At 36.2% G+C, this 13,016-nt stretch overlaps 1 protein-coding gene across 1 annotated transcript in view; it reads right to left on the bottom strand.

Moving 5' to 3' along the window:
- LOC137254048 (uncharacterized) overlaps positions 1–12,670 on the bottom strand; it is an 86,957-nt gene extending 74,287 nt beyond the window's left edge. The window contains exon 1 of the mRNA XM_067791730.1: positions 10,812–12,670. Coding sequence (XP_067647831.1) covers positions 10,812–12,647 — 1,836 coding nt within the window. The 5' untranslated portion in view covers positions 12,648–12,670. The remainder of the gene's footprint in view (positions 1–10,811) is intronic.
- Between the last annotated feature and the right edge of the window lie 346 nt (positions 12,671–13,016).

Raw genomic sequence — 13,016 nt, 5'->3', positions numbered from 1 at the left:
GGTGACCCAGAACATCATCTGTTGGATACCGCTAATTTATTTATATATGTAATACCTGCCAAGATTTTAAGGGTTTTTTATTTCGCCCTGCAGAATTTTTTCATTTTCTTCTACTTAATATGGTAGGTGTCACAACCATTTTATAAAGTTTTTTCTAAAGTTATATTTCGCGTCAATAAAACAATCCTTACCTTACCATGTTTCATCCCTTTTTTCGTATTTGGTATAGAATTATGGCATTTTTTTCATTTTTCGCAATTTTCGATATCGAAAAAGTGGGCGTGGTTATAGTCGGATTTCGTTCATTTTTCATACCAAGATAAAGTGGGTTCAGATAAGTACGTGAACTGAGTTTAGTAAAGATATATCGATTTTTGCTCAAGTTATCGTGTTAACGGCCATGCGGAAGGACAGACGGACGACTGTGTATAAAAACTGGGCGTGGCATCAACCGATTTCGCCCATTTTCACAGAAAACAGTTAACGCCATAAAATCTATGCCCCTACCAAATTTCAAAAGGATTGGTTAATTTTTGTTCGACTTATGGCGTTAAAAGTATCCTAGACAAATTAAATGAAAAAGGGCGGAGCCACGCCCATTTTTAAATTTTCTTTTTTTTTTGTATTTTGTTGCACCATATCACATAATTTACTTATATACTGTAAAGATATTAAATTTTTTGTTAAAATTTTACTTTAAAAAAAATTTTTTTTTAAAAGTGGGCGTGGTCCTTCTCCGATTTTGCTAATTTTTATTAAGCGTACATATAGTAATAAGAGTAACGTTCCTGCTAAATTTCATCATGATATCTTCAACGACTGCCAAATTACAGCTTGCAAAAGTTTTAAATTACCTTCTTTTAAAAGTGGGCGGTGCCACGCCCATTGTCCAAAATTTTACTAATTTTCTATTTTGCGTCATAAGTTCAACTCATCTACCAAGTTTCGTCGCTTCATCGGTCTTTTGTAATGAATTACCGCACTTTTTCGGTTTTTCGAAATTTTCGATATCGAAAAAGTGGGCGTGGTTATAGTCCGATATCGTTCATTTTAAATAGCGATCTGAGATGAGTGCTCAGGAACCTACATACCAAATTTCATCAAGATACCTCAAAACGGACGGACGGACGGACATGGCTCAATCAAATTTTTTTTCGATCCTGATTATTTTGATATATGGAAGTGTATATCTATCTCGATTCCTTTATATATGTACAACCAACCGTTATCCAATCAAACTTAATATACTCTGTGAGCTCTGCTCAACTGAGTATAATAAGATAGCGGATTTTGTTAAGGTAAATAAACGTTTGGTCTCTTTCTATAACTGTGCAAAAGCTTGCTAGACCTTTGTAAAACGATATGTTTCATACAGTTGTATGTAGGTGTAGCTATGTGTGTAGGAATGCACATGTTATCATTTTCCCAGTAGAAAAAGGATCATACTCCTTCCCTACAGCTGGCCTCAGTGGCTAGAGGACCTTACAATGTCGATTCTTTCGTTAATGCGCTTTTTGGTAATGCCATTTCGGGACAGAGGAATAGCTCACGGAAGGTGTTCGCTTCAATATCATTAAAATTGCTTAGTTTTGAGAAATTCCCTTTCCGCTTTCGAAGGAACAGCACATTTGCTTAATAACTTGCCAACTCGCTTCTCCAGAAGGAGCGCAGAAACCACTCAAAGTGGAGCGTTGCGCAGATGTTGTTGCTCATACTGGCAAATTATTTCGTAATTTCTTACAAAATGAAGCCCTTGACAATTTTCATTCTAGGTTAAACCAAACCAATATCTATACCTAGTAGTATCAAAACTCACTGCATGTATTCTTTGCTGAAGCTTGAACCATTTTCAATTGAATTTCAAATCATATTTGCAATAACTTTTTATTTCCCTTCATATTAAAGGGGTAACAACTACATGCGAACCAGAGGGGCATACATGAAATATGTACACAATACACGATCTGTGCCAAAGCTTTGTGGTTCGTTGATGTTGCTACATAACTTTACAGGTGGAATTTACTACGCAATACCACCCACATGTACATGTACATACATATGTATATGACTTTACAGGTTGTATATGTACCTACATATCTATGATTATACATATTTTATATATCTAAGCATTTGTGCGGTTATAAAAGCAAAGAAATCAAATGGGAAATCTGTAATAGTTTCCATAGCGTTCGTGCAAAAGGTGGCAAAGTAAGAAAACTTTATGCTGAAGGTTTATCAACCTTTGACTACTTGGCCCAACTTGTTGATACTTCTGCCAAGAGTTACCATTTAACCTTAACAGACAATGTCCTTAAAACAAAATAAAATCCAGAGAAAACAACCGAAGGCAGAATCATATTGCTCGCTGGCTTTGGGTAAACTATAATTTCTTTCTTGTACTTTAGTCAGATGACTACACAGTTGTGAGCTTTGCAGTTATTTTTATCTGTCTTGTACCTTAGCCTCAACATACACACAAATTCAGTTGGTATTAATTTGTTCATCATGTTTAGCTATGTATATTAGGGCTTCAGCTTTTTATTTTAAGACTAAAAGATGTTATGACAACAAAAATAGCTTCAAACTTTTATTTTAACCAATGGGTTAATGAATGGTTAAGGCAAAACTAGAAAAATTAATTTGAATGTATGTATTTTAATTGATAAAAATAAAAGTAGTGGAAACAAAAAATGTTTTTTGGCATTTTAAAGAAGTGTACCCAAATTGGTACAGTAGCCACTTATGGGTAATCTTTTTTAAAACAGGTTTTATAATCAAGTTTTTTAAGCATTTTCTGTCCAGCGGCATTTACTATGATACTTACTAACACTTATTGCCAAAATTCTGTGTCATATTTCTATATTTTAGAGTACAGTTACGATGAACTGGAGTATTCGATTTTTCGGTACACTTGGTAGGTATTGAATTGGGAAGTGCAGAGTACTTATAGGTTCGAAATTTCAAATTTTTGAGCTATCTCACTAGGTCAACGACTGGACGAAGCTCCAGAAAAATGTAGAAACAAAACTGGGACAACCCAAAGATGTTGCCCATGTGGAGAAACTGGAGGAGTCCAATGATTTCCTAACAAAGACGCTTATGACTGCGTATAACAGAGCTTGACCTCTAAAAATATTCAGAGAAAAAGCATAGCCGCCATGGTGGAGTAATGAGCTACGTCTTCTTAGAAGACAGGTAAATGTTTAAATTGGCAAAGACCGTGGAAATTGAAGCATGCCAGATGTATAGTCTACAGGCCCATTAGCTTAACATCAATTCCGCTTAAAACCTTTGAGGGGCTGATAGATGTGTGCATAAAGTCTAACGTGGATGAAATACTGCTATCCACAACACAACATGCACCGCATTGCATAGGGTGGTAATGCGCATAGAGAAAGCCCTGAAATATAATGGAATATAAGGAATATACTCTGGGATTACTTCTTAGGCATTACCGCGGCTTTCAACAATGCTTCTAAATAGGCGATCATGGTCTTTACTACATAAAAGTACATCCGGCCATAACCAGATGGATCGGCTGCATGTTAAATTGCAGGAAGATTACTTCACAATGGGTATTGTATAAGGCCACGAAATCAGTTGACAGGGGCACGCCGCAGGGTGGGGTGTTATCACCTCTGCTGTGGACGCTGGGCATCAACCAACTGCTCAGGCGGTTGGATGAGGGACCCGTAAAATTTACGCCTTACTCAGATGATAAGTAAAAAATGCCTTCCAACGATTAGCTCTTTGATGGATCGGGCGCTTCAGGATATTCACACCTGTGCATCTAATGTCCGGTTGACTGCCAATGTAGAGAAAACGGATATCAGACGGTCTTGTATACTAAGGGGTATAGGTCCAAAATTGGACCACGCCTAAGTAAATAGAGGTTACTCTACAGGAGAAACCTTGCACAAAATATCTGGGAATCATCCTAGAAAGTAAGTTGTCGTGGAAGCTCAGCGTGGAGGGAAGAGTAAAGAAGGCCCCGATGATACTCTATGCATGTAAAATAATTCTGGGGTGTACGTGGGGCTTACGGCCCTCTCTCTCATTGGGTATTTACTATGGTGTCCTTGTTTGGTGGACGGCTGCACAAAAAAAACCCTCTTCAAAAAATTATAGGGGGTGTGCAGGCTATCAATGCTTATTATTACGGGAGCTCTGAAAACAACCCCGACGGCTGCACTGTATACCATTCTGCACATTCCACATGTAGAGCTGGTAGCAAAGAACATAGCGTTAACAATTGAAACGCGGCTCAGTGCCTCGGGGCAGCTTGAGCGCAGAGCATAGGACCATAGAAGTATAGCGTCATCAATTAAAGGACGAACATACTAGCCGATTCCCTATCTGCGCTTCGAGGGGCTCTTAAAGCCACAATAGAGGTGGATGGTTGTAGCAAGCGTGATCAAATGGCGGACGAGGCGATACATGTGTACACAGATAGTTCCAGAGTAGTAGAAGGAGTCGGATCTAAGTGACTCTGTCCTAATCGGGAAATAAACAGATCCTACAAGCTGCCAGATTACTGCAGCGTTTTTCAAGCGGAAGTATTATCCGTAACCACACTCGTAAAAAAAGCCAACTTGGTTAAAAAGGGAGCCCCCAATGGACCTGCATCGAAAACGAACGAAAAATTCCACACTTCTGTGCGTGAACTCTTACGGTTGATGCGATACTCGTACATATAAAAACTCGTAATTTAAAACATACTGCTGTGCCTGATGCCGCTATTCGCTTTTATTTGACAGTTGGCGCATGACTTCCGGTTGATGTTATTCGAACTGCTTCAGTACCAAGCAGAGCATTTACTGCTACTATCACTACTGTTCTTCGAATCCTCAATTTTTGCCCATGCAATAACGCACGCTGACATATTTCATTGAACAGGAAATGCATGGTTAAATCGTGGTCATGCACAGACGGATTTTATTAAATGCTTGACAAACCATTCGTGAAGTGAACAACAGCATCAGATCAACATCATCCTCAAAATTATTGAAAATTCGTAAACGAAAAATTCTAGCATGAGAATGCTTCATTGAGATTGCTATAATACAACAGTTTTTTTAATTCCAACATAAGATTTATATGTTTTATATACGAACATACAAATACATGTTCTTATATACATACTTATATGGACGTTATTTTTAATTGGGCTTAAGTGATGCGTACGAGTGAGTATGTAGTTAAAGAAAACAACTTGTATTTTAAATTAACCGCAACAAAATTGAATGATAGCCGTTGAATTTAAATTCAACTCAGCTGCATTTCAATTGAAAATCATTATTTTAAGACGATTAAAAATGTAAGCGCATGATTGGCATACATACATTCATACGCGAAAGGATTGTTTCAAGCCACCGTTTTAAGCCAAATGTAAATTAAGTCAAATGTAAAATATATGCAAAATTTATTACAAAAAGTACCAGTGCGGCATTAATCCTTGGTCATATTGTTGCAGACCAAAGGGGAAAGCAATATCAGTTATAACAATAATATAAAATAATAACAAAAACTCAATGGATGAACTGAAAATATTCCATAGCGGCTTGACCAACTTATGTAGATAGCATTGTACATACAAAGGTGCTATGGTTGAAATGAAAGCTGAATTGGACATAACGCTAGAGAGCTGACTTCATAAAATTATAATTCTTGTGCAATGTTTTGAATGTATATTTGGTGTCGTTTGCATGCAGATATCGGAATGGATCCAAAGTGTGTCCTAAGACTCAAAACTACTCAAAGTTTTCAAAGTTCCAACGTACGGTAAACAAAGTTAGATAACTGAACCGTATACAGAAAGCTAAAACATAAGAATTGAATATAATAAATGAAATACCAAAATCTATCAATGAACCAAGTGTTGAATATATGTATGTATGTACATTAAACTGATTAAAAACAAGTAAGGAAATCTAAGTTCGGGTGAAACCGAACAGTACATACCCAGCTGTACACTTTAAATGCTGTTGTTGTTTGTTTTGTGTGCTTAATAGTGTTACAAGGCTGCGCAATAATACAAATCCCTATGGTTCTATTCTGAACTAATTTTCGTTTAAAATAAGCAAATAAGGACACAGAGGCTAACACCAATGACTTTGAGCGGGTAATAATGCAGTTTTCCTTCAGATATGGGGATTTCCCTACTGTTTATTTTAAAATAAAGATATAACAGAACAATAATAATACGATTCGTACAAAACTATTTTTCGCTAAGATTTAACTTATTATTTTTGCCTACGACCCTTTTTAAAGTCATTTATATAAAAGTGGGCGTGGTCCTTAACCAATCTTATCAATTTTTACTAGAAATATTTCCTGCTATAAGGAAAATATGTGTACCCAATTTTGTTACGATCCGTTTTCTTCGAGTTATGGCTCCCGAAACATAGAAATTTGCTTAGTCGTAAAAGGGACGGTGCCACGCCCATTTGTAAAATTTGAAATTTTTCCTATTTATTGTTATAAATCCACTTGGGAAATAGAATAGCATTGATATAAAGCTCTTTTTTTGCAAAAATATAGCTTATTTTATTCGTCCACGACACTTTTGAAAATCTTTTATATAAAAGTGGGCGTGGTCCTTAACCGATTTCGTTAATTTTTCTTCAAAGAATTCCTTATGGCAAAGGCAACCTCTCCACCGAATTTTGTTACGATATGTTTAACGATTTTTGATTTATGATTAATAATATTTGTAAAACTGATTTTATCACAAGTGGGCGGTGCCATGCTCATTTAAAAAAACTTAAAAACCCTATCAAAAACCAGGACCTATGTTATAAAATAACTCCGTCCTCTTGGCAAATACTAGAAGCTTCCTATGACTTAAGCCACTTGCTGTTGCTAGATCTGACAGCTCTATCACTCCTAATAGCTGGAGTCTTAGCCTGGCAAGTGCAGGGTACGAGCACAGAACGTGCTCGATCGTTTCCTCCTCCAACCCGCACTTCCTACATCTGCTATCACTGACCAACCTAAACAGCTCAGCCTCATAGTCGGGCGCTATGGAGTTCGGTATTCAGGAATTCAAGCGAGATTTATTCTGAGCTGTAAACCACCAAAGAAGTCAAAAGTGCTAAAAAAAAATATTTTTAAAAAATATTTGTGATTTTTGTTGGTTTTATTACGTAATTGTTGATACTTTGGTTGTACTTAAAAATATGAAATAAATTGACATTGGTACGACAGTTTCGCTTCAAAGACTGTGCTCCGGTAGCTTAACTATTATATCAAAAAAATTTGTATATACTAACATACCCGGCATACGTTTTTCTTCTCGATAAATGGCTTGCCTGCATTTGAAATACTATCCTTTTTCTACCCACCCCACCCTTTCCACTACATCTCAGTTTTTCATTCCTATTCCCATTGTTCTCCCATTCCCTCTATCTCGTTGACTCACTTTCACACCCACTCCCCTATATTTATAACTTTTTCTAGTAGGGGCGGTTGACATATAAGGTACATATCAATAGCTTTATTCACATTTCCTTGTATTGATTGACCACAGATTAGAACTGCGTATTTTACAGATTTTGGTAGGATATATGCATTAAAATATATTCCCAGTAAAAATTTGAATGCGATAAAACCAATAACAAGGCAGTTGTCCAACTTTTAAAAAGCTTATCTACATTGAGTTAATGAGAAAATTAAAGTTTTCTATATGGCCAAACCAAATTGGATTTTCAATATAGAAAGAACTGTCTTTTAAAGAATGAGTGCGCAGGCAGAGCTTGGTTCCAATTTTAAATCAGAGAATTCTACACTTCCGGTTAAAAAAAAAAAAGTTTAGTGAATGATGGTTTCGTACAGACGTGTTCCGGAACACAAAAGGGTGCTCTACGCACTGAGCTATCATAATTGTGTAACAAACTCTATCGGTGGATGCTTGCCTAGAGCCGCTTGCATCCTTTTAGGCGCCCACTATACCGCTGCATCGTTATAGCCGACCAAACTAACATGAAACACAGGGAAAAACAATGAAAGGGGAAATTCAAAAAATTACAAGTTACAAAAGATTTGCTTATTTGTTTTGCTTTTTTTTTTTGCTTATTTTTTTACTTATTTTTACTTTTTAGTTAATAAATAATCTAAAATAAAAATGGGATTTAAAATTTTGATTTTTTTGATATTTTTATCGATTGATTTGCGATTTCAGTAAACTGTACAATTTGTGTCCAAAAATCAATATTTTGTACAAGTTTGATGTTTGTTATTTTGTTAGTTTTGATGTGTTTACGCCTATTGTCGCAATGAAAATTGAAAGCATGCAATGGTGGAGCCCCATATTCAACCTTACTAACTCAAAATTAAGTTGGAATAAATATCCATAAACACTATGGACACGTTTAGTCTAAGTCCAAGTGGATTAACGGTATTATTGATTAGTTTTATGTATTCAGTTCGATGTTAACACATAAACGCTTTTGTACTATATACAATTTTTTTTAGAATGACGTATGTTAGATATATTTGTTTATTCTCGCAATGTTTTATGTCAGTGCAAATGCCGTTAAGAATCAAGATGCACCGAGTTTTAAAGGTTAAATAGAAAAAAAGAAAGATAATAGATATAGCAAAATGTTGTGGAAAAGAATCTACTACTTGTATCACTTTCCACAAATGCGATTTTTTTTTTAATTTTCAGCAACAAGTGTAAACTCGTTTTTAGGTTTCGAAATATTTTGGGCTTTTTTTTTTTTTAAATTTTGGGATTTTATATTTTTTCTTCAAATAAGTTTAAAGTTTCAATCGAATAAAATTAAAAAGCCCAGTAGTAAATTTAGAATTTTCCATTTCAGTATAAAAAGTTTCAGATCTTGCTCTAACAGATAAATGGTTCAAAATATAGGCTCATAGTTCTAACCGTATAGCAAAGTGAAATTTATATTGCTTGAGCATGAGGACCAAAATTGTAAATATTCGAAAAAATCACGTGAAGGTTGAGTACTTTGAATGCCTATAAAACATATTTAAACACACTTTTTGTTTCATTTTATTAAAATGATGGCTATGTTTATACATACATCGATTTTTGAACACTTTAAAAGAGTAACTTGAGACACTTCTGGTTTTAAAGCATATGAAATGTTAAGCTCAGTTTTGTTTACAGTGGGTGGAGAGCACGAATCTCACCCCCAGCGGGTTAGGGGGTCAGAATATACGCGCGGTAGGTATGCATGTCGTAAGAGGCGACTACAATACCAGATTCAAGAGGCTGTGTAGCGCAACCCTTCAGGTTGCCAGCGCAATATATAGCTTCTCCAAACCCAATTGTCAACCTCACCTATCCGCGGCGAATCCTGTTTCATTCACGAGGCTCTGGCGACCCCAAGCTCCTCATGGAACTTGAGGGTGGGGAGGGAGGGGTTGGCCTGAAGGTTCAATGTGGTCACATAAATCGTTCCCGAGATGGTCGGGCTAGCACCTTAATGGTGCTGTGGTACCGGAGCGTACCGGATCTGTATCCGGCAAAGGAGCATTACATCGATAACACTCCCCAAAGCCTTCGGGGAGCAACCTTATAGCTACAACAACAACAACAACAGCACGAATCTCATCCAAAGCACTTCAACTCGAAACGTGTCGACGACCAGCACAATTTATCTTTTCTTACTTTTCTTTTTTTATTCTTTATTCTTTAATCACACACAACAACCAATGGTTATATTTACAGTGCATGATATCTTACAAACTAATATTTTAAATAAAAACTTATAATATTGAAAGATATTCATGTAGGCTTTTATTCAGGTTACCTGGTTAATAAGTTATAATTTTCCACAACACATACAAATACTCAAGAACAAAATAATCCTTAACCAGTTAAATAGACAACTAAGCTGAAGTTTATAACCAGAGTATATTTGAAGAAAAATAATATACGGAGTAATTAAAATAGATGAAAAACATATAAAATGAAGAAATAGAGAGAGAGGTAGACAAATCATTTGGCAAAGTGTTGCATAACTTCGTGTTTGAACCGGGTTGTGTTTTTCAAATGAATACAAGCGCAGACGTCTCTGGTTTAAAAATGAATTCAAGTTTTATGCACTAATTTTGACCAAACCTAGTATAATCTTGATTTCAACCCAAATTTGGTCATATATGTAGTACAAAAAAGTATCAGAATTGAGCTCAATAGGTTAACAGTGTACCAACACGAACATTTAATAGGTTTCGAAAATTTTCTAACAAAGTTTTTCGTTTTATTTGTATGTATTTAATTAGCTCATATTGCTTTATACAATTTTTTGGTTATTGATATTAGAGAAAAATAACAAAATTTGCATAAGGCGTTGGTTACTAGGACATATTTCTGAATTTCACTTCTTCATCAGCTAGCTTTTCGGGAGCTGAGTTTTGAATGTGAAATCTCCTACATTCATACTGGTCAAAAGGCAGATGTTTTTATATACTCAACCATTGAGTGCAGCGGGGCACGCGTAGGATGAAAGAGGAAAAACTTAATATTTATAGGCCGAAGCTCCAAACCTAATGAAAAAACAAATAAAAAATTGGCCCACGTGAAGAATATACATAATTTGTTTTCAAGTTGAAACTTTTTTTTTCAGAAATTTTAGAAACGATAGAAAAAATTAAAAAAGGCGATGTCAAAAAGTTCATCGCAGAATAAATGAAGACACACTGTGAACCAAAAACTGTATACAAAAAGTTAAGAGCGAAACATCTTATCACTAGGCACCTTTTATCTAATAAATAAGTTCGAAAGCGGATTAAATTCCAAACCGTAGCATCCCACTAACTTTCACCATGTTGTTAACACTCACCTGATAGTCCATTGAATTTCCATAACCCATGTGATTACATGAGCACGAGCAATGTTTGATATGCTGTTCAAGCTCATCATCGATGTGCTGATGATGCAATGATATCACTAATCCTTTGATATTTTCAGTTGACTTTGAAAGACCACTGCAGTTTTTATGGCTATTCGGTAATTCCATTTTACTACTTATTAATGGTGGGAAATGGGCTTCCGCGACGGTACCATGTAAATTTAATTGATGATAGTTTTTAAGTTCCTTCACGAAATTTGTGTTTATTTTCTTTGTCGCAGCTGAAGTCGTCGTTTCGTTACCTTCGGAAATATGATTGTTTTTAAAAGTAGATTGCTTTGAGGTTGAAGTATCGCCTTCAATATTCAATCGTGTATCAAATTCTATATTCATGTCTAAAGAACTAGTCTTCAGCATTTTACAGTTATTTATTTTACCGGCGAATATCCTTGATTTTTTTGGAGAGCGCCAGTAGCTGTTACTATTACAGCTACTGTTATGTGCAGTATTGTTGTCTGTTAAACTGCACCCACGACGAAGTTTCGCTACAACTCGGCCACTATTGTTTGAAAAGCTTTTTCTTCTCCACTGCTCGGAAAAAGCTTTGAACGCAACAGTTTCCTTTTCAGGAGAGAATGATGCAGTGGATAATTTCAAATGATAACGTGATGGTAATCCAAGGAAAGTGCTGCCGTAACAACTTTGCAAGATACTCTTTTCACCATTTAATTTATTTGTTGACGTTGGTTTCGGAGTATTTACTGCTTTGATGGGCTTGCAAGCAGCGCCACTAGTTGCTGCTTTATTTATTGGCCGCGCTACGTCAAAAGGTCGCCCATTCAGTAGATAATCAACATCTTTCGGTACATATTTTGCTGCTCTAGCCTCTGTTTGTGTAGTAAGAGGATGGGTAGTGACTGCAGCCGTAGCTGCTGATAACATAAGGCGCATGATTTCGACCGAATCCGAAGCTAATGGCACGGAACACGATCCTGGATCAGTTACACTGTCGTCACAGTCAACATATGATTTCGGCCACTGCTCAGAGTTACTATGGCTACCATTACCACTTATATCGTTTGTAGCCTCCGAACCGAGCTCATCAGAAGTGTTGGACTCAATTTCTGCAATTGAAGAATTTAGTTTTTTTCGTTGTCCAATAATAGAGGCTGCAGTAGAGTTGACACCATATTTCCAATAGGTTTTATTGGTACCACTTATACGCCTTAGTGTTGGGACTCCTTCCTTTTTCCGATCATGCTTTTGTTTTTCTAGTTGCTGAAGAGTTTTAAAAGCCTTACGTACTGGTTGAGTGTGATGCAGTGTGGCGCATCTCCTAACAGGTGGTGGTGTATAGACCGGAGACGAGCTGTAGGGGAACGACGGGGAACCCGAAATACTCACATGAGATGAACTGGTTCTAGGTTTGGGATTCAAAGCTTTCTTTCCATTCACATTGCCGCGTCCAGACAATGAATGAGCTGAAAGGGAGAGAGCGCGCGTAAACTTTAAACGTCTATTTTCGGTATTACTACCAGCATTCTGTTGCTGTTGTTGTTGAAATAACAATTGACGTCGTCGAGCGGCTGCTATTAGATTGCATTCACTGATGGTGGGTAGTTTCAATATATGAGGATATAGCTGGGCATTGGCCAGTTTTTGTTGAAGTTGTTGCTGTTTCAATTGTTGTGTCTGGGGTAACACCTTTCCAGCCGCTGGTGGTGATGGTGGATTGAACAAATTGTTTTGACTAAAAGCGAGAAATTCTTTTTGCTCCTTTTCCTCAAGTGCGTCAAGAGCACCCAAGTCCCCTTCGGCAGATGACATTTAGCGGTTTCGTAACGATTATAAATGTCGAGCTGCCCACGGGAGCTAACAAGATTCACCATATGAACAGAAATATTAATAAAAATGTGGAGTCCTTATGGACCACATTGATAACCAAAATAGTTGAACTATTAAAAATTGTCGAGCACTAGGTTATGTTTACTTCGTAATTATTATGATAAGCATTTTTTCACAAAAAAAACATATATTTACAATTAAAATTGTATGCACATGTTTAGATTAACTTAGAGCTAATTTTGTTGCAAATTTTTTTCTCACTTTTTTAAAAGCATACCATATATTATATTTCATATTATCGACCAATCACAAATCATGAACACACATACAATAATATTTAACATTTTCATT

Source organism: Eurosta solidaginis, chromosome 5, assembly GCF_040869045.1.
Source record: "Eurosta solidaginis isolate ZX-2024a chromosome 5, ASM4086904v1, whole genome shotgun sequence".
In the NCBI taxonomy this organism is placed as follows: domain Eukaryota; kingdom Metazoa; phylum Arthropoda; class Insecta; order Diptera; family Tephritidae; genus Eurosta; species Eurosta solidaginis.
Note: the sequence above shows the minus strand (reverse complement) of the source record. Positions and strands in the feature narration are given on the sequence as shown.